The sequence below is a fragment of the Mustela nigripes genome, chromosome 4 (assembly GCF_022355385.1).
Source record: "Mustela nigripes isolate SB6536 chromosome 4, MUSNIG.SB6536, whole genome shotgun sequence".
Lineage (NCBI taxonomy): Eukaryota > Metazoa > Chordata > Mammalia > Carnivora > Mustelidae > Mustela > Mustela nigripes.
The window spans coordinates 10,749,718-10,771,752 of NC_081560.1; the positions used below are offsets into that span (position 1 = coordinate 10,749,718).

At 38.2% G+C, this 22,035-nt stretch overlaps 2 protein-coding genes across 2 annotated transcripts in view; one reads left to right on the plus strand and one right to left on the minus strand.

Annotated features, from left to right (window-relative positions):
• Window positions 1-207: 207 nt before the first annotated feature.
• Window positions 208-1,149, minus strand: LOC132014874 (olfactory receptor-like protein OLF3). Its single transcript, XM_059395573.1, has one exon. It carries the CDS (start codon window positions 1,147-1,149, stop codon window positions 208-210), a length of 942 nt encoding a protein of 313 aa, XP_059251556.1.
• Window positions 1,150-14,396: 13,247 nt separating this feature from the next.
• The window catches only part of LOC132014876 (olfactory receptor-like protein OLF3), a 73,697-nt gene continuing 66,058 nt past the window's right edge, over window positions 14,397-22,035 (plus strand). The window contains exon 1 of the mRNA XM_059395575.1: window positions 14,397-14,882. Coding sequence (XP_059251558.1) covers window positions 14,397-14,882 — 486 coding nt within the window. The remainder of the gene's footprint in view (window positions 14,883-22,035) is intronic.

Below are 22,035 nucleotides of genomic sequence, written 5' to 3' on the forward strand. Positions count from 1 at the left end.
GGATATCTGACAGAAGATGATCTAAGAAAGGCCCTCTCATGGATCACTGACATGTGATTTATCTTGCATTGGCCTGTATGAGGAAATTCATTAATCAGGTAGAGGGATGCTTTACCCAAATGCAAGGTCATATGTGGGAGTCCTGTATACCTCCAGCCCATCTCCTTTTTGGTTTTGATTATAGGTAATAGGAAGATCTTATAGTCTTTACTCTTTATCTCTGAAATTCTCTAGAAATTTTTGAAAAGCAGCCATAACTTCCTTATTCCTCAAGCTGTAGATCAAGGGGTTCAACATAGGTGCTACCAGAGCATAGAATAGAGTGACAAATTTCTCCACTTCCATGGAGGAGGCTGACCGTGGAACCAGGTAGGTGAAGATGGTAGCCCCAAAGCACATGCAAACCACAATGAGGTGGGAGGCACAAGTCCCAAAGGCTTTGCTACGTCCCTGAGCAGAATGAATTTGCAAAATGGCAGTAACTATACAACCATAGGAGAACAGAACAAGGGAACAGGGAAGCATGATCACCAGAAATCCTGAGATGGCCATCATGACCATGTTGAAGGAGATGTCCACACAGGCTAACCTTACCACTGCGAGGGTCTCACAGGCAAAGTGATTAATAACATTGTGACACAGGGGAAGCCGGAAGGTAATGATTGTTTCCATTAGCGAATTTGTGAAACCAGCCACCAAGCAGCCAGCAGCCAGGCCCACGCACAGCCCTTCATGCATGATGACAGTGTAGTGCAGTGGATGGCACACTGCCACATAGCGGTCATAGGCCATGGCTCCCAGCAGGAAGAACTCAGATCCACCCAATCCTAGGGAGAGGTAGAGCTGAAACACACAGCTATAGAACGGGATGGACTTCCGGGCTGAGAGCATGTGGGCTAGCATTTGTGGGGTAAAACTGTTTGCATAACAAAGGTCCACAAAAGATAAAACACCAAGGAAGAAGTACATGGGATTATGAAGCCTGTTGTCCAGACTGATCAGAAGAAGAATGAGGGTATTTCCCACAAGAGTCACCAAGTACATGGTCAGGACCAGGACAAAGAGGAAGACTTGAGTCTTTGGGTCATTGGACAAACCCAGCAGAATAAACTCACTCACCCATATCTGGGTTTTATTTTCCTGGTCCATGAGCTTCTGAGGACCAAACTCTAAAGATGTTGGAAAAACAAATCATGAAAACTTGGGATTAGAAGGCTGGTTTTTAGACCATATAGAGAGAGTCTACCCATCTGAACCAAAGTTCTTCTAGAACATCTCAGCCAAATCATCATCCAAACTCTACTTGAATGCATCCATATATGAGGAACACAATAGAACCCAACTGTGTAGCTGGAAATCAAGGAGTAAAGAAGTTATATTCTTATAATTCCATTTACTGGATCATAATTTCTTCTCTGAAACATCAGCTCTTAACTGAAGGAAGGAAATTAATGAATATTTAGACTTAAAATCCTACTCAATTTAGTAGTTATTATAGAGAATTCATGTCTTTTTGGTGAGAAACATTTTGGTTCACATGAAAGATATATTTTTCTGAATCCTGAATGATGTCCAGTCCCATTTAATTTCATTTTGTTTATTGGATTTACCCTCTAAATATCTCAGACACAACCCTACTTACCCCTCAGTGGAATGCATCCATGAAACCCTAGATGTTTTAAATAATATTCTTATGTTTTTATTAATAGATTATTTTGAATACATTTGCTGTAACTTGTCATTTTGAGAGTGTCAAATGGAAGGCCTCCTCTCTACCTATGTCACACCAGTGGCCACACTGGGCGAGATCAACAGAAGATAGCTAACTTCAAGAATTGGGTGTTGCATAAAGTATACATAGCTGCTAATTAATCTTCTGTGCCCTTCAAAGGGAGTTTAATAAAGTGTTTAATGATGTGAGGTTATCACTTTACAATGATGCTTTCTCAAGGAAGGAACAGCTCATTCATTTCTCAATACAACATTGATCAGTCCTCACCAGTGAAGACAGGATAGAATATCAGGTCCTAATTATAGAACATGATGACATAAGCAGTAATTCTTTGACCCCAAACCAATGCTCTTCTTCCATTTACTTCCAAAAGAAAAAAATGATCCATAACTCAAATATACAGATAGGAGTCTGAAGTCTTAGAGACTATTTTAGTGATGAAAGATCTACATGAAAGATGATTATGCTGTATGTTAACTAACCGGAATTTAAATAAAAACTTTAAAAAAAAAAGATTATTACTCCACTGGCTTCTATGTTATTCATGCTATAATTATTGAAGGACAGAAAGACTATAACTGCATTTATCAAAGACTTCCACTTTCAGCCTAAAAACTTAGAATAATTGTTAGAGATCATGCTTCTTCTAACATAGGTGTTTGGGGGACTTAAAATTGAAATTCATTGTCATGAAAAGAGCAATTTTCAGACCATTTGTCATTAAATATTCAGGATTTAGTATTGTTTTGAGTAATATCCAAAATGCCAAAGAATTTACTAAAAACTGAGCTTTCAGAAACTGGGTGCTACACATGAAATAGTGGAAATAATCAAACAACATCAGAAAGCCCATTCAAGGCCTTGCAGTGGAACCTTCTAGTCATTCACACCACAATTAACTGGAATGAGATTGGCAAAGAGAGTCACAATGCTTACAGTGTAAGTAAAATTCTTCACTATGTAATAAGATACAGGATTCAAAATCTTCATGACAAATAGGTAGTTCGTAATCAAGAGTTATATTTTTCTAGAATATTTAAAACTTAACAGGTTGTTTAACCTCATGGCTAGACACCAATAGCATAGTCTTAATTCTTTTGTGTTCCCTTGCTTGTAATTTCTGTTGCACTATATCTATTTGTACATCAGCTTCTTTTCATTTTGCCATTATTTTACACTGAAATAAAAAATATATTGTCATTATAATGGTTAGAAAATTTCCTAGTCATGAAAACCCTGATAAAAATATGGACCGATATATTTACAGTGCTTCCCTATCCCTACATAAATGTATTGTTAACACTCTAATGCTTTTTATAGATTCACCAATAACTAAAGAGACCACACTAGAAAACACAGGTTTCTCTCTGACATCCACAAATCTGCAGTTTTAGAAGAGAATTATCTCTCTCTCTTTCTACATGTACGTGCATATACATACACATATATATTTCAAGAATTGCTGAAAAGGTAGATGTTGAAAAAGTTATTTTGTGCTTATAGCTTTGTGTTAGGATTTCATGAAATAAACCAAACAACTGTATAAATCACACTTAATAAAACCTGAAATATACCAAAGTGGGATGAATTGTTTCTAAGGCGTATTTCTATTGCAACCGGTTCTTTAAAGCAATGCCAGCGGCTTGTGTCACATTGTACGTAAGACTTACTCCACATAACCCTCTTCAGTCCTGACTGCAGAGGGCTCAGATATAACTGTGAGGCAGCCACTTTCCCACGTGATGTCAGAAGGGGTGTATATGCCCACAGGTGGCGGGAATGCAAAGGTGATGGGTCATGGTAGATTCATTTACACTCTTCACACTTCTATAACCAGGACTCAAATGTCAGCTTTAACAAATCAAATAGTAACTCAACAAGTAAGTGTTTTCCTACCTGTCTCCAAAAACATATCCACAAGGTGGGTATTTGTTATTATAGTCATGTCATACTTGCTCAGTGACACAGTCAGACTAGTACATCTCTAAGTGATACATAATTTGTGTGAGTGATTTTGCTGTTTTTAGTAAAATACATTTAATATTTTTTTAAAAAGTGATGTGTTAAAGTCAAAGTAAATCCTGTTTCTTTGTAAAACTGTTTCAAATGACTTACCCAATCAATTGCCCTGTGAATCCCTGAATAGTCAGTTCAGTTTTAGAAAATCTTAAATTATCTGCTTTTTGGGGGGCAGATGGTGGGAAGAAAACAAGCTCCTGAAACACTCTTGCTCACCCAGAGTACAAAAATTCACTGAGTAGGAAAAATGTTATGAGAAGAATTAAAAACTATAACTGCATTTGTTTCTGTATCAAGTTGAACAAACATTTTCTTATTGTGTACCAAATTATACTAAATATCCTATATACCTAATAATATATAATATAATAAATATAAATCTTCACAACAACACTCTGAAGTTTGGCCTATTATTTGCAGAAGGTAAAGGAGATGAAGAGTCAGCAGGTAAACAGGGTTACCTGAAACCTAGGGACATCCCTAGTGCTTCTACACACAGCGTGACCCGTGTGCCATACAGCAATAGTCACTGTTTAAGGGCTGTGGATTCACCTGACGTAAAATCAGGAAACATAGTGGGGCACGTGGATGTCTCAGTTGGTTAAGCATCTGCCTTCAGCTCAGATCACGATCCCAGAGTTCTAAGATGGAGCCCCACAACGGACTCCTTGCTTAGCAGGGAGCCTTCTTCTCTGCCTGCCACTCCCCCAGCTTGTGCTTTCTCTCTCTCTCTTTCCGAAAAATAAATAAAACCTTTAAAAAAATCAGGAGACATACCAAGAGGACTGAGGTCCTACTTTGGATCCCATTCACTTCCAAGTTGTGGTAGAGCAGAGCAAGTACCTGCTGTTTACTTGGGAATTTGAAGTCTGGCTTTCAGGCCTTGCCAACAACAGGACAAGGAGAAACAAAGTGTATCTCTTTCATTTAGAAACTCTATTCTTCTTGTAGATCGTGATTCACTGGCTTCTTTTACAAACTCAGAAAGGTGATCATGCTTCTACTTTGTGTCTCATATGGTGACCACTACAAGATGGGTCCACGGCAGGGGGTCCTTTCTTTCTCCCTTAAGAAAAAATGAAGACCTATGGTTATGGACAATAATGGAAACAAAAATGACCTAATATCAGAAATGGATAAAAGTATGTGCTAATTTTTAAAAATCAGCTTGCAAAAGAAGAATAAACCTAAGTAAAATTTTGTCTAGCCAGAAGACTATCCCTAACAAGAAAAATATGAGTCATGACAAGGCTTCTGTACTGTGGGGATGAGTCTCGTCTGCTTGGAAGACTTGCCCCTTCTGATCTGCCTCTCAGAAGGAACTTGGACTCCATTCTCCTTAGTGGTGAGGGTTTACAAATAGTGCCAACATATCTCCCCTCTGTTTGTGTAAGTAGTTACTGTCACACTAACATAAAAAGAGGGCTACTTGGTAATCACACTCAAGGCAGAGAGGTAAAATGTTGAGTGACCATGTAAGTAAGCCCAAATCATTACACACGTGAAGAGATGCAGTTCTTGCCAGAGGACTGCTTTCAGGGCGCCCCCTTGTGGTTCCACACACAAACACACTCACTCATGCCAAAGCTGTTCACAGTTCTGTCCTAACTACTTAGCTGTACATTCACAAGATAAAATCACAACTCTGGGATGTACTGACACTGAACTATGCACTATAAAATGCTTAATTTTATGTAATATGAGCTATACCGCAATTTAAAAAACCTTCATTAAATTTCTTTCATTAAATACCTTTTAAAAAAATTAAAACTATGCAAATTTAAATAAACAAGTAGTAAATAAATATCTGAAAGAGAAAGATATGAAGAAGGTAAGCAGAAGAAGAGAGGATATTGAGATGCAAATAAGAATAAATAAAAGCATAGTCATTGACAAGCTCTCTAGGGACAAAGGGAAAAAGTCAAAGAGAGAATTAATGGTCAGAAAGGAAAAAAAATTAGAAAGGAAGACAAAATTTTAAAAAGCGTACAGTGAAGAAGCCAGGAACTTGAAATGAAACCAAATGAGGAAGAAATAGAACAATGAAAATAGGAGAAGAGAAAATTAAAATATTTACCGATGCCCTTTTCTTGACATTAATCAATTAACACATTGCTAGAATTATCCAATATTTTACATACCAGAGCTTCCCATATTTTATTTATCTTAGTGTTCAATCCCAGAGTGTTATTTTTAGTACTTTGCAGTGAAATTTTCTAGAATTTTGTTCTATCGTGGTAGAAATCCTGCTCAAAATAGATTTACCAGGGAAATTGATGAATTCTCAGAAAATAGGAAGAGTGAAAAGAGTGAAATCTTTCAGGACAACCTCCCCCACCCCCCCCCCCACACACACACATCATCAGGACAAATTTTTTATCAGTTACATTTATGAAAAACCCCAAATTCCTCACCAAAAGATGGAAGACTCAAAAACACTTAGCTAAGGTACATATAGTTGGCATTATTGAATTATTTCTGTTCTTCAGTCACTTTATCATAATCTGCTTTGCAAAGAGGAACAAATACTTCACCAGGGTCATCTCTGCATTGCCAAAGTACCCTGGAGAGGATCAGAAACCTGTATCTGTTTCTTTGAGCCTTTAAAATAGTTTTGAAAAGAGAGGGTCATGGGGCAAAGAAAAGAAGTAAAATGCACAGAGAACTGAAAGGAAGGGGGGGTGGATAGAGAGGCTGCGTTTATCATTACCAACAGCTCTGCATCTTCGGATCATTTTCATGCATCTTGAACATTTGATTTTTATTTTGAAAGACCCCTTCCACTGGAATGAAGTGCTGTGGAAAAGCATATATTCCTCTAAAATCCTAGCACATCAGTTTTTATATCTGAAAAATAAAGATAGTAGCATAAACAGTGCTTTTCCTGGAGGAGTATATGCATAATTATCCAGCAATAAAAAAAAACAAAAATGCTTCATTAAATTAATAAACAAATGGAAATAAACTTGAAAGTTACTATTTTAACAACATATATCAGCTAAGCAGCCTATTTGGTGTGCGAGTGGGACCTAGGAAAGCTACATTAGACTCCTGACCAGCCCCAGATGGGCAGTTGTACTTGTTCCCCAAATAGAAATTCTGCGTGGAGGGCAAAGAGCTAGTCTCTGAGGGAGTCCTCTTTCTATAGGCATCAGCAAAGAAAAGGCCCATCTAGTGCCTGCTGCACAGACCAGGAGTAGGTGGGTGAAAAGCAGGTAAGAGGACTGCTGCCAGCGTGTTAGCAGCCTCAGGCCACCTGTGGTGAAGGGGGGGAACCCTTCAGTGACTTGAAAATTCTGGTTTCCTAATTTGAATAGCCAGAAGACACATTCTTAGGACAAATCTCTAGGAGAGGACAAATACATCAAGCCACCATGCACCAGGAGGGACTACAGATAACAGGAAGCTGGTTGCATAATTTATGTTGCTAAATAAGTGCTAAAAAGAGCCTGACAATGGGTGACTCACCTCTGCAGAGTGGAGGAGGCCATCCTGTGTGATGGCAGAGGTGGGCAAGTTGTGAAATTTGAAGCAAGTGCAAATGGAACAGGTAACTTTCTCCAACTTTTGTCATGAAATCTCAAGGGGCCAATTATGCTTTGTTTGTTAGATTTCTTTTATTTTCCCTCCCCCTCTGTCTGGTCACTTCTGAACCAAACAGCCTAACCTACATTTCACTTTGCAAATCCAGGTTTTGTTCCCTTGTTCCCAGAGCATGGGAAGGAGCTCTCCAAACTTTAATTTCTCAAGGGGATGGGGTGCGTCTGAGTCTTCAGTGATACCACCTTTGCATGGTGGAAATTTTTATCCCGCTTTATGAGCATGAAGATGGGATTACATCTCAAATTCCTCGTTGCATTTCACCCATCTACACATTCCTTTGAGTAATAGCCCCTAGCCAGGAAGTTCAAGGGGCTGGTGGGGTGCTTCGTGCTTCATTCTCTGCTCTGAGCTTGGGCAGGGGGAATTTTTATGCCAATTCCTAAACAGATGCAGCCTATGGTGGGGCTGTTCTCTAGGTTTGGAATTCTATATATGTTTTAAAGATTTATTTACTTATTAGAGATGGAAAGTAAGCAGGGGGAGGGGCGGAGGGAGAGGGAGAGAGAATCTTCAAGCAGCCTCCCCCCCGGGTGCAGAATCCAACATGGGGCTCCATCCCAGGACCCTGAGATCATGACCTGAGCCAAAATCAAGAGCCAGATGCTCACCCGACTGAGCCACCACTTTCTAAACAAAATAATCTGCCTGCGGAGTGCTTCCTATGTGAGTGCTGGAGTTTAAGGGCAAGTGTATAGAGCCTGTTAGCTCTGGACCTTAAAAAGACAAGAACACGACAGGGATGTCCATTATCACCACTGCTATTCAACATCGTACTAGAGGTCCTAGCCTCAGCAATCAGACAACAAAAGGAAATTAAAGGCATCCAAATCGGCAAAGAAGAAGTCAAATTATCACTCTTCGCAGATGATATGATACTATATGTGGAAAACCCAAAAGACTCCACTCCAAAACTGCTAGAACTTATACAGGAATTCAGTAAAGTGTCAGGATATAAAATCAATGCACAGAAATCAGTTGCATTTCTCTACACCAACAGCAAGACAGAAGAAAGAGATATTAAGGAGTCAATCCCATTTACAATTGCATCCAAAACCATAAGATACCTAGGAATAAACCTAACCAAAGAGACACAGAATCTATACTCAGAAAACTATAAAGTACTCATGAAAGAAATTGAGGAAGACACAAAGAAATGGAAAAATGTTCCATGCTCCTGGATTGGAAGAATAAATATTGTGAAAATGTCTATGCTACCTAAAGCAATCTACACATTTAATGCAATTCCTATCAAAGTACCATCCATCTTTTTCAAAGAAATGGAACAAATAATGCTAAAATTTATATGGAACCAGAAAAGACCTCGAATAGCCAAAGGGATATTGAAAAAGAAAGCCAACGTTGGTGGCATCACAATTCCGGACTTCAAGCTCTATTACAAAGCTGTCATCATCAAGACAGCATGGTACTGGCACAAAAACAGACACATAGATCAATGGAACAGAATAGAGAGCCCAGAAATAGACCCTCAACTCTACAGTCAACTAATCTTCGACAAAGCAGGAAAGAATGTCCAATGGAAAAAAGACAGCCTCTTCAATAAATGGTGCTGGGAAAATTGGACAGCCACATGCAGAACAATGAAATTGGACCATTTCCTTACACCACACACGAAAATATTTTTTTAAAAAGATCTTATTTTTAAGTAATCTCAGCACCCACCATGGGGCTTGAACTCACAACCCTGAGGTCAGGAGCTGCATGCTCTACTGACTGAGCCAGCCAGGTGCTCCACTCCAGATTTATTTTTAGGTTAAATCCCAATTAAAATTTCAGCAAATTTTTTTCCTGAAAATTTTCAAGATAGTTTTAGAATGAGATTGAAAATTTACATGGCCAAGAATAGTCAAAAAAATGTAGAAGTTCGAGGATTTACACTATGATAAAATGAAACTTTATTATAAAGTTACCATAATTAAGGCAATGTAGACAGACAAACAGACCAATGGGTCAGAAAAAATAGTCTAGAAATCAGCCTAGACACAGAAATCAAAAATTGATTTACAGCAACACAGGAGAACAGTGTGGAAAGAAGTTCTCTCAATAAAATTGGATATCCACATAGAAAAACAATAAGTTTAGCCTCCAGTCTGATAAAATACACAGACCTACATTCCAGATATATTGTTGTTTTCAATGTGAAAAGTAAAGTATTAAAGCTCCCAAAGATTACATTGAAGAATAACTTTATGATCTGGGATACACAAACATTTCTCACTCAAGACACAAAAAAGCAATAACTATATGAAAAACAATAAGTAGATCTACATTAAAGTTAAGGGCATCTCTTCATCAGAGGTACCATTTTGAGAATGAAAAGCCACAGTGTGGGAGAAAATATTTGTAATCCATATAAACAACAAACTCCTATTAAATATATACTAAGAACTAAAATCAATAAGAAAAAGATAACCCAATAGGAAAACAGACAAGAAACTGAACACACACCTCAGAAAAATGGAGTTTTCAATGGCTAATAAATATTTAAAAATATGCACAACCTCATGAGTCATCAGAGAAATGTAGCATATAATCACAATGAGATACTACTACAGGCCCATCAGAATGGCTACAATGATGAAGACGGACAATCTGAGGATAAAGGTTAAAGCAAAGGAAGTGCTCATACAAATGTAGTTCATGGGTATATAATTGATACAACTGTTCTGACGAACTGACAACATTAGCTGAAGCTGGATTTGCGCATGATCTGTGATGCAGCTATTCCACTTTTAGGTAACAGAAATGGATGTACATGACAGAGGGCTGAGTGTGACTCTGTGTGTGTGTGTGTGTGTGTGTATGCGTATGTGTGCCACAAACTAGAAACAGCTTAATGTCTATCAATAGAATTAACACATAATTTATGTAATTTGAGATGATCAAACTGGCTCATAAATTTGTGTTGCATTTATAGAATGTGGGAGCAGACATCTAGACACTATCAAATTAAATAATTTGATAGTGCCCAATTAAAAGCATTCCGATAGTGAGAAAAGTCTCACCATATTTGGTATTAGTTGTGAAGAGAATATCTGACCAACAAGAGAATCGTGTTACAGGCGTTTTTGCTAGTAGGGCCCCCCAGGTAATCCGTGAATAATTGGGCACTTTGGGGTCAAAGACCTTAGTCTTGAGTACATCGATAGAAAGTCGTGGGCAAGTTGTAATTTCTCAAAGAAAACTTCAGCAGAATTGGGAGAATGTCTCCAGGAGAAACTGGAGCTTTGGATTCTCTTCTCCTGTTTCTAGGTTAGGAAAAACTAAATTCTGATTCATAAATTCTTTTAAAAAAATAAGTGAGAGTTTCAGGTGAGGAAATCACCATTCAGAGAAGAAGTAACAGAAGCCTAACAAGGACAGCATAATTGGCCTGTAGAGATTGTCTCTCTGAGGGAAAGGAGAATTACTTTTCCAGATCCCACCTCTTGCTCAGACCTGCTCTTCCTGGGGCAAAGATCACCTCCTGTCCTGGAGGTAAGGTCGGCATACTCAGAGGTGCTCCGCTGGCTTCTTAGGACCGCGGTCAGGACACCTCTGTTTCCTTCACACACAACTTCTTCCTTGGTGCAAGTGACAATTGGATTGAGTCTGGTTACTAGAGAGATAAATGTCCCATTTTGGCAACTGGTTTAAAGAAAAACATATATGTGTGTGTGTGTGTGTGTGTGTGTGTGTGTGTGTGCATAATTAATTTTTTTTGAAAAAGCATTGCTTTCAATTTAAATTCTGGTGTAGTTAACATACAGTATTATGATATATCTATATAGATATAGATAACATAAGAATATAGATAACATAAAAAAAAACATATTTTGGGTAGCCAAACTGTGGAGAAAGTTCTTCCGGATATTTCTGAGAAATGCAGCACGTATCACAGGGCTTTGGCTGCATCTGTGGGAAGCACCGGGCTTAGCTACTACAGATGGTGCCCCATCCACCACTCTGTATTCTCCAGCACCAGCCCACTCCTAGAAACCTGCACCAGGGGACGGGTTTTAAATGACCAATGGTCAGAAGGTGATTTCATCTGGATAGCTGGCTTCAAACTTTCTGTTGTCCCAAACAGTGTCGGTATGCATAAGAAAGTGGGGGTGGGTGGATTCTTGCTGTGAAATCGGTTGCAACACCTCCACCTTACTTTTGAATCTGCTTTAAACTTTTATATGCATATCAAATTTTCAAAAATGTTTTAAACTTTTGTTTTTAACCTCCTTTTTTTTACTAAATCATTCCCATTCCTATTGATTTATGTACTTACTCCACTCTCATTTCTATTTCCCTCCCTCCAGTGAATTAGGATAAACTTGAATGTATGATCCCTTTAGACAGACGGAGAAACTAGGTAATGAGAATTGAACTGGGAAATGTATGTTTATTGGCAAAGAAGTTCATTCATTCCCATAGAGAGGCACTTTAAAAACCATGAAGATGATACGGAAACATGATATGCTAACCATGAGTGTTTCTGTTTTAAAAAAATATTTTATTTTCTTATTTGAGAAAGGATGAGCAGGTGATAGAAAGAGAGCAGATTCCCTGCTGAGCAGGGAGCTGGATTCAAGGCTAGATCTCAGGACCCTGAGATCATGACCTGAGCTAAAAGCAGACCTTTAACTAACTGAGCCTCCCAGGTGCCCCTGAGTGTTTCTATTTGTAATCCATACCTTCCTAGACTTTTAAGGGGGAATTCATGACCTAAAATCAGGCATTACTACATTTTAAAATCAAGCCCTTAAGTAATTATTAGTTTCTGAGAAGTGAAAAACTCCAAACTCCATGAGATTATCATATTTTGAAACAAATTGTCCTAATTTGGTGTCTGAGAATACATTACTTATCAGCTACCTCCAGCATTCGTTGGTTTTCATTTTGTTTTGTTTTTCCTTGTAGTTTCTGCTGGTCAAGCTCCTTTACCTGACTTATTTCATATAATGTCGCATCATCGGAGACTCCCTGTTCACCTTCCCAGGACTAGCTCATGAAATGTCTGTAAATGGTCAAGATCCATTGATGGTACCAGAATCAGATTTTTTCCCTGTACAGTCACTTGTTCCTCTCCTTTTTATGAGTACTTTGGCCCTGATATTTTTGTATCCCAACTTCCTTTTTCATTAGGAATAAAGAGGTCGGTTTCCTCTTTCTTTGACAGAAAATGATACAAAGTGACTTACTAAACGTTTGAAGCCCTGGAGTAAATTCTAAAGAATTAAAGAACACTTCATACTTCTATTTCTCCCCCGTGTTGTCACTTACATAAATTATCTCTTGGAGTGAGTATGGTTTATCAAGTCTGATTTAATCATTGAAAAAGGAAGGATTGGGGCACCTGGGTGGTTCAGTGGGTTAAAGCCTCTGCCTTCAGCTCAGGTCATGATCTCAGGGTCCTGGGATCGAGCCCCACATCCAGCTCTCTGCTCAGCGGGAAGCTTGCTTCCTCCTCTCTCACTACTGGCGATCTCTGTCTGTCAAATAAATAAATAAAATATTTTTAAAAAAAGTAAAAGGAAGGATTATTATCTGCAAATGCCCATATATACTTCTCTGCTGGCTAATCCAAACGTCTCAGGCACCTTGCTGACCTTACTGTCATGAATGCCCTCAACACACATTGTGATTTTCATAACATATTCAGTGGCACTTTCTGATCACAGACAGGAAGCAAATAATATCTCCTTGGGACAGCCGTGAATGAGTTTCACTTTCGCTATCCAAAGGACAGAGTAATTAGAGGATGTGGGAAATTGAGAGTGGACTTTATGTAGTCCATGAGCTTTTTAGGAACCACTTGGGAATTGAATAAGATGTACATAAGATTATTAAGAATTCTACAGAGAAATTCTGAATACTGGAGACTTTGAGCTTTCTGAAATACTAATACATCAGCAGATCAGAAAGCTTGGAGATGTTATCAAGCAGACTAAGGTATTACCTTCTGGTCATGTAAGTTATGGTAAAGAGAGCATTAGCACAAGGATGGAATATAACAGTTTTCTAAGAGGGAAAATAGTCAGATATTTCAGATGGAGATAAAAGTAAGAGGAGATTAAAGGAAAAGATAGTCAACAGTCTTTTCACTGAGCTAATGCCAGTTAATGATGTTCCATCACGCTATCCTCTCCAAACCATAACTCTCACTACTGAGAAGATACACAGAGTCAGCAGAATATGCAGCCGGTTTCCCATCTTGTCTTGGTTAATCGGTGAATATGTGTGGCAAGTATCTGAGCTCCTCTCATTTATTGGGGAAGCTAGTTAATGCATCTTTGACTTTGATTTGTTTCTCCACAGACATACCCTGCCTATCAGTGCTATGCTGCTCTTCCATAGGAGGATGAAAATAATGTTACAGATTCTTTCCTCTTACCCTCTCACACAGATAACAGACAAACAGGTGAAGATTTCTCACCAAAACAGAGGCTGATTGCCTCAAGTCTTCATTCTTTACTTCCCTACCCTGAAACGTAATTTTGACAATTTGTTCCTACTGAAAAATCTATTTTATATTTGCTACCTCCTAACTTGCAACCTAAAATTTCTGATTTTAAAAGGGTAGAAATTTAGTATTTCATTTTAATAGAGACTCCAGAAGTAAAATAGTTAATTAAAAAAACAACCAGTTAATGCCTGTTAGACTCCATACAATATAGATTTTGAGGCACTGAGGAGGAAAATATTTGCATCCAACAGAAGTAAACAAACTTCATGCTTTGAAACTGATTGTAAATAAAGAGGCATGTTTTACAGTTAATCATTTTATCTTGAATGTCTAATCTAAGCATTTTCATAAAAATTTCCTATATAAGGAAGGAGAAGAGTTTTTCTCCTTCCTTGAATCTGACCCATATTAATGGGTTCTATTGTGGTCCCAAACCCTGAAGGAGACATAGAATCTGGGAAAGCAGGAAAGCACATAGTGCAATGTTGCATGGCTGTTTGGTCTGAATGATCTCATCAGACCCCCTGCCATCTTAAGTATCTGGTGTTCATTGATTTATAACTTGAATTTGGTCCTCAGAGGCTCATGGGCAGAGAAAACCAGACATGGATGAGTGAGTTCATTCTGCTGGGGCTGTCCAGCTGCTGGGACACCCAGCTGTCCCTATTTGTCCTTTTCCTGGTCATGTATCTGGTGACTGTGCTGGGGAACTTCCTCATCATCCTCCTCATCAGACTGGACAGCAAGCTGCACACACCCATGTACTTTTTCCTCAGTGTCTTGTCATTTGTGGACATCTGCTATACCAACAGCACTGTCCCACAGATGCTCGTTCACTTCCTGTCAGCCTGGAAGTCCATCCCATTCCACAGCTGTGTGCTCCAGCTGCTTATCTCCCTGGCGATGGGCAGCTCAGAATTCTTCCTGCTGGGAGCCATGGCCTATGACCGCTACGTGGCGGTGTGCCATCCGCTGCACTACACGGTCATCATGCACGGGGGGCTGTGCCTGGGGCTGGCTGCCGGCTGTGTAGGGGCTGGTTTCATGAATTCAACGATGCAGACGATCATCATCTTTCGGCTACCCTTGTGCCGTAATGTTATTAATCACTTTGCCTGTGAGATGTTGGCTGTGCTGAGGCTGACCTGTGTGGACATCTCCTTCAACAAGGTCATGGTGGCTATCTCAGGATTTCTGGTGATCATGCTTCCCTGCTTCCTAGTTCTTTTCTCTTATGGTCGTATAGTTACTGCCATTCTGCACATTCGCTCAGCCCAAGGACGCTGCAAAGCGTTTGAGACCTGTGCTTCCCACCTCACTGTGGTTTCCATGTGCTTTGGAACAGCCATCTTCACATACTTGAGACCCTCTGCTGGCTCCTCAGCAGAGCAAGAGAAGATGGTTGCCCTGTTCTATGCGGTGGTGACCCCAATGCTGAATCCCCTAATCTACAGCTTGAGGAACAAGGAAGTAATGAGTGCCCTGAGGAGACTGTTGGGAAAATTTAATAAAAAAAGGTAAAGATTAAAAACATTTTTTTCCTTCCTTCCAATAGCCCAAACAGCAATATTTCAAACAAAGAAGAAATGATTGGCATGCCCTTTACCCCAGATTTGCTGATAAGGTAGATCACAGTGAGCACGTTTCTGAAGACCAACTTTTCGTATTAGTCCATACTTTGATGATGTATTACTGTTCTATTATACATACAGTAAAAAAATTAAATAAATAAAAAGACTTCAGTTATTAAACTGGGGTCTGCTGGGTTAACTGTCCTTCTAGACCTCACATTCCCTCTTACCTTTTCTTATTCCTTCTGCATTTGCTCCTAGGAAATGCAGTGTGACAGTGAACGGTCTCATAGTAAAGACAGCCATCCTATACATGTTGACCCGCCCCCTCACCAGTGTGGCTTTGCCGTATGTGTTTAATATCTCTGACTTCCAGTTTCCTCAAATATAAGAAGTAATAATATTCAGTGTGTGTGACTATTTTGAATATTTTAGGTAATCTATGTAAAATACTTGGTAGAGTGGTGGTAGAGACATTCAACTATATTTAAAAATAGGTTTTAGGACACCATTATAGAGCCAAGCATTATGCAAACTTCTCTCCATTTACAATTACTAAAAATGAAAACTTTTTTCTTTTTTATTTAGAGAGAGTGTGCACATGGGGAGGGGCAGAGGGATCTGCTGAGAGAATCTTCAGCAGTCTCCACACTGAGCTGGAGCACATTGGGCTCCACAACTCAGGGCTGGATCTCAGGACACTGAGATCATGGCCTGAGTGGAAATCTAGAGTTGGATACTTAAGTGACTGAGTCACCTAAGGTCCTAGAAAGTGAATTTTTTCCCTCTGTTGTGTGGCTTTTGTAGATACCTGTATTATGTCTGCTCCAGAGCCACAACATCTATCTATAGATCTCTCTCTCTCTCTCTGTCAGTCTCTGATCTCTTCATATCTCAATATCCATCTGTTATATATTTTTTAGCTCCAAGACAGACAAGATCTTTCTCATGAGTTCCAAACACATATACCCAATTTCTTGCTTAATACCTTCACTTATATCATGTGAGTTGCATTCTTAGCGATAGAATAATTGTCCAGAGCCATAAAAAAGAGAGATCTTGCCATTTGCCACAACATGGATGGCTCTAGACAGCATAATATTAAGTGAAGTAAGTTAGTCAGAGAAAGACAAATACCTATCCCAAGCTAATCCTTTCCTCTGCTCTAATACACCTTCACTGTTACAGCAAAAGGAGCCATATACACTCAGAATAATTCTCAATTCCTTTCTTTTATACCCCCTCCACCAATAAAATCCATTAAACTTATTGACAAGACAAATGATCAGTCTGGTCTCTCTGCGCCTCTGCTTCCTACATTTTATTCTTCACACGACAGTGAACTTAAAACTTTTTTAACTTTATACTGTAAAATAAAACACAGAGGCAGAAAAACACACTACACAAACGTGTAGCTGAGGGAACTATGATAAGACAACCCTTCTTATATAAACCATTCATGTCAAAAAACAGAGCTGCGAGTTATTGTGGAGGCCCCTCCATGCATCGCATCGCAAGCATCACACATTTTCTCCCAAAGTAACTACTGTCCTGACCACTGAAGCAATAACTTTCCTGAATTTCTGATGACTTTGTGACCCAAGGAAGCACCCCTCGTCACTGTAGTTGGTTTTGCCCATTTTTCTTCAACTTAGTATGTTTTTGAAGTCTCTTGAATCTGTAATTCTGTCCAATTTTTTCTTTATCCTGCAAATTATTTGAGTGGTCCTGGCCTTTTGACCTGCAGAAGGTGCCTTGCTTAGAAAATATATCTGATCACATCTTCATCATGGATGAAGTCCAACTGCACACGTGTGGAACCCAGCATGGTCCAGCTGCTTCTGGAGACATAATTGGTAAATAATATTATTGGTAATAATATTGGTAATAATATTCCTAAATAGTATTCTTATTAGTTGCTAAACAATTAATTCTCTGCAGCCGCTGTGGAAAACAGGAAGTTCCTCAAAAAATTAAAAATGGAACTACCATATGATCCAGTAATTCTACTACTGGGCATTTACCCAAAGAATATGAAAATACTAATTTGAAAAGATATATGGCACCCGTATGTTTATCGCAGCATTGTTTACAATAGCCAAACTATGGAAGCAGCTAGTGGCTGTTGGTAGAGGAATGGGTAAAAAAGATACACACACATACACACATACACAGAGCCATAAAAAAGAATGAGATCTTGCCATTTGCCACAACATGGATGGCTCTAGACAGCATAATATTAAGTGAAGTAAGTTAGTCAGAGAAAGACAAATACCATATGATCTCTCTCATATGTGGAATTAAGGAAACAAAATGAACAAAGGAAAAAGAGACAGACCAAAAATAAGACTCTTAACTCTAGAGAAGAAATGGATAATTACCAGAGGAAAGGTGTGTGTGGGGGGGAATGAGTGAAATAGGTGAAGGGGATTAAGACACTCATCATGATCAACACTGAGTCGTGTATAGAGTTGTTGAATCACTATATTCCACACTTGGAACTAATATAACCATGTTCGTTAACTATATTAAAAATTTTTTAAATTAATTATCTTTGTCTCATTCTTTATTTCTTCCTTGCTGTTTGGAGAACTATTCTAATGTTTAATGTATGTAACTATGTTTGAGAGTGTATTTATGTAGCTTTAAAAGATGCATTTTATTTTAACCACTCATAACGCATCTTAGTTTTTTTTTCACCCAACACTGTATCTTTAAGATCCATACATATGGCTAGCTTATTACTTCTGACTGTTCATAGTAATCCGTAGGAAACCATATTCTAGCTATCACTCTGTTATGGACCCAACTCCCCACCATCACAATCAGTCCTATGATGAACACCATGATAGTCCACACTTCAAGAGTTGTGTGAGGATTGATCTGGGGAATATACACGAGAACCAAGATGCTTAGGTTATAGCTAATGCTCTCAGAATGGCATCGTAAGTTTGTATTCTTACTTCAGTGCATGAGGCTCCTTATCTATCCACAGCCTGCATATTTTGAATTTTTGTAGCCTGGAAGTTAAAAAATTATTTTCTCATTACTCTGATAGATAATCCATATGATTATGTCTTCATATGTGGACCTTTGATTCGCATCTATCTTCACCCCATCCCACTCTATGCCTTCCCCACCTCATGGCGTTCACAATAAATCCGTCATTGCAGTGGTTAGACCATCTACCATTCTCTTTTTCTCCAATCTGATTCAAATATGCAAGAATATCCTGTTGTTTCTACGTTCAAAATATATACAGAATATAGTCACTTATCATCTTCACTCCTGTACCCTGGTGTGAACACCATCACCTGCCACTTAGGTTACTATAGGAGCCTGCGGCAGATTTCTCTGCTTCTGCTTATCTGCCAGCACTCAGAGTGATCCCTTTGAAACAAAACTCAAATCATGCCATTCCTCTTTTCAACCCTGCAATTACTCAGAATAAGCCCTAAAGTCTTTACAGCGGATGAAGGTCTGTTTTCTAACTAGTTTAGTAACTATACTATCCCTGGAAGACTCTTTACTCATGGCCACTTCCTCATCCCTTCCAGTTCTTCAATCAACTGGCATCACTGCCCCATTCAATATGCAAACTTTCTCCTTGTCCTACTGCTTTCCCTCTTCCCTAGTTATTTGTGTTTTCCAAAGAACTTATCTTTTCTAACATGTTTGCAATTAACTCATTTTTACTGCCTACCTCCAATCCCTCCATTACCCCCAGAACACAAGGACCCTTGAGAGCAGGACTCTTTGCTTTTAGTGGGCACACTATAAATATTTTCTGAGTGAATAATATTGTCCACCTTCTGGGTTACTATTGCTGTGTATGGAGTGTTCATTTCCTTTGGGTCTTTTGCCATGTCCTTCTTGTTGTGTATATTATAAATTTTAGTCCTTCCTCTTACAGACTTTGCAAATACATATCTACACACTGTCTCCTCTCTGTTAACTTTATTCATGGAGTCCTTTGTTGAAAAAAAAAAGCCCTTCATTTTGAAATAATCTGACTCATCATATTTTTGTTCTGTGATTCATGTTTATAAGCTTAAAAAAAATTCCTGCATCAGGGCCATAAAATATTTTCCTATTAAGTTTTCTAGTTTTACCTTTCACAGCTATTTCTTTAGTTTATCTGATATCCTCTTCTGCATATGTCAGATATGCATCTGGTGGGTTTTCTTCCATGCTGTGGTCCATTTATTAAACAGTCTGTTCTTAAGTCATTCATCTGCAGTGACCTTAATGTACATTGAGCTTTCCTACATATGGATCTCTTTTTGAACTCTGTTCTTTTCTCTGTGTTCATTTGTTTGTTCTCACATCATAGAATTCTATTATTCTATTTTTAAAGGTCATTTTGGTTTGTAATAAGTCTTCGTCATGTGTAGTCTACCAAAGAAGAGAACTTTTAAGAAGAGAACTTTAAGGGGCTCCTGGGTGGCTCAGTGGGTTAAGCCGCTGCCTTTGGCTCAGGTCATGATCTCAGGGTCCTGGGATCGAGGCCCGCATCGAGCTCTCTCCTCAGCGGGGAGCCTGCTTCCCTTCCTCTCTCTGCCTGCCTCTCTGCCTACGTGTAATCTGTCTGTCAAATAAATAAATAGACTTGTTTAAAAAAAAATAAAAAAGAAGAGAACTTTAAGAACTTTTTCAAAGTTATTAAATACATAGTCAAAGCAGTCACCTAGTCTATTTATATTTATTGACCTATTTTATTTATAGTCAATCTATCCACAGTCAGCTATTTATAGAGTGATGTATCCCATATAAATGTTTGAGTAATTTTATTAAGTTCCCCAAAAAGTTCATTCTAAAATTTTGATTAGGTTTGCATAATTATGTAGATTCATTTTGGAACATTGGCATCTTTATAATAAATTGTCTCATCTGAAGAATGTCTTTGGAATTATTCAGATTATCTTTAATGTGCTATTTAAAGTTTTAATATTTTCTCCATATTCATTTAACAAATACTCGTTAAATATATTATATGGCAGACACTCTTCAAGGTATTCAAGGTATTATGGATCCAACAGTGTAAAGCAAGCAAAAGTCTTTGCCTTCATGGAGAGTACATTCTACTTAAGGGAAATAAACAATAAATATAAGAAACAATTAATATATGTAGTATATTATAGCTATTAATTGCTACAGAAAAAAATGGGGGAAAGTAGAGGAAGAATATTGGAAGGACTTAAAGTTTTGGCAAAGAGCTTTGTAGAAATCATGTATTCTCTCTGCTGAGGAATTCCTGAATACTTTATAATTTACATTACTGTTATAAATGGCATTCTATTTTTATTTTTCTCTTTGGTTATTGCTGGTGTAAAGAAAATACTGATTTCTGTGAGGTGGTCTCATATGTAGTTCTTTCTTATTAAACCTAATTGATTGTTGAAAAATGTTTTCTAGATATGTGATATCATCTGTAAATAATGGTATTTTTCCTTATAATCTTTATACATCTCAATCTGTTTCTTTTCTCATATCATAGCTCAGGTCCTCTAATGTCAGGTCAAACAGTAGCTATGATAACAAGTATCTTTCTGGTTCCTGATCCAAGGAAAGCATCTGCAGATCCTCCATTAGGTATAATGTTTGCTGTGGACTTAGGGCATTTAATTTTTATTTAATTCAGTTTTTAAGAAATAAGTGTAATAAAGTGAGGGAGTCCCTGCCATAGTATACATAAAAGCAGATTATATGTAAGTACAATTAAAACTCTAATATTGGGGGCGCCTGGGTGGTTCAGTGGGTTAAGCCGCTGCCTTCGGCTCAGGTCATGATCTCGGGGTCCTGGGATCGAGTCCCGCATCGGGCTCTCTGCTCAGCCGGGAGCCTGCTTCTCTCTCTCTCTCTCTCTGCCTGCCTCTCTGTCTACTTGTGATCTCTGTCTGTCAAATAAGCAAATAAAATCTTAAAAAAAAAAAAACAAAAAAACTAATATTGGGGTAGAAAAAGGCATGAATCAAAATATAGTCCCAAAAGAAACTTTTGCATATATGAATTTAGTATATCATAAATGTATAATTTCTTTTAAAACTTTTTTTAAAAGATTTTTTATTTTATTTTATTTTATTTTGTCAGAGAGAGAGAGAGAGAGAGAGCGCAAGCGAGCACAGGCAGAGTGGCAGGCAGAGGCAGAGGGAGAAGCAGGCTCCCCACCAAGCAAGAAGCCTGATGCGGGACTTGATCCCAGGATGCTGAGATTATGACCTGAGCCGAAGGCAGCCACTCAACCAACTGAGCCACCCAGGCATTCCATTTTTTTTTAAACTTTTTTTTTTAAGATTTTTTATTTTATTTTATTTTATTTTATTTTGTCAGAGAGAGAATAATTTCAAAGTAATATAGGAAAATATGTACTTCTAAAAAATGATGTTGGGACACATGGCTATATTAACAGGACAAAGAAATGTCATTTTTCCTATTAATATGCCATGAAAAATTATACATATCTAAGGTGAGGAAGTAAGTGATTTTACAAATGAGTTTATATTTGCTCCCTCCTAAAAATGTATTAAATATTGGTAAAAGGATAAGAAAAAAGATTAAAAATCCACAAAGCACAGAAGACAATAACTAAAAAAAAATAATTTATGAGAAATGGCAGCAATGTTTTAGAAGCTAGAGAGCAACTTCCCCCCCCC

What these genes read in the sequence shown, in the direction of transcription:
- LOC132014874 (XM_059395573.1), bottom strand. Translation starts at nt 1,149, where the DNA reads ATGGACCAGGAAAATAAAACCCAGATATGGGTGAGTGAGTTTATTCTG.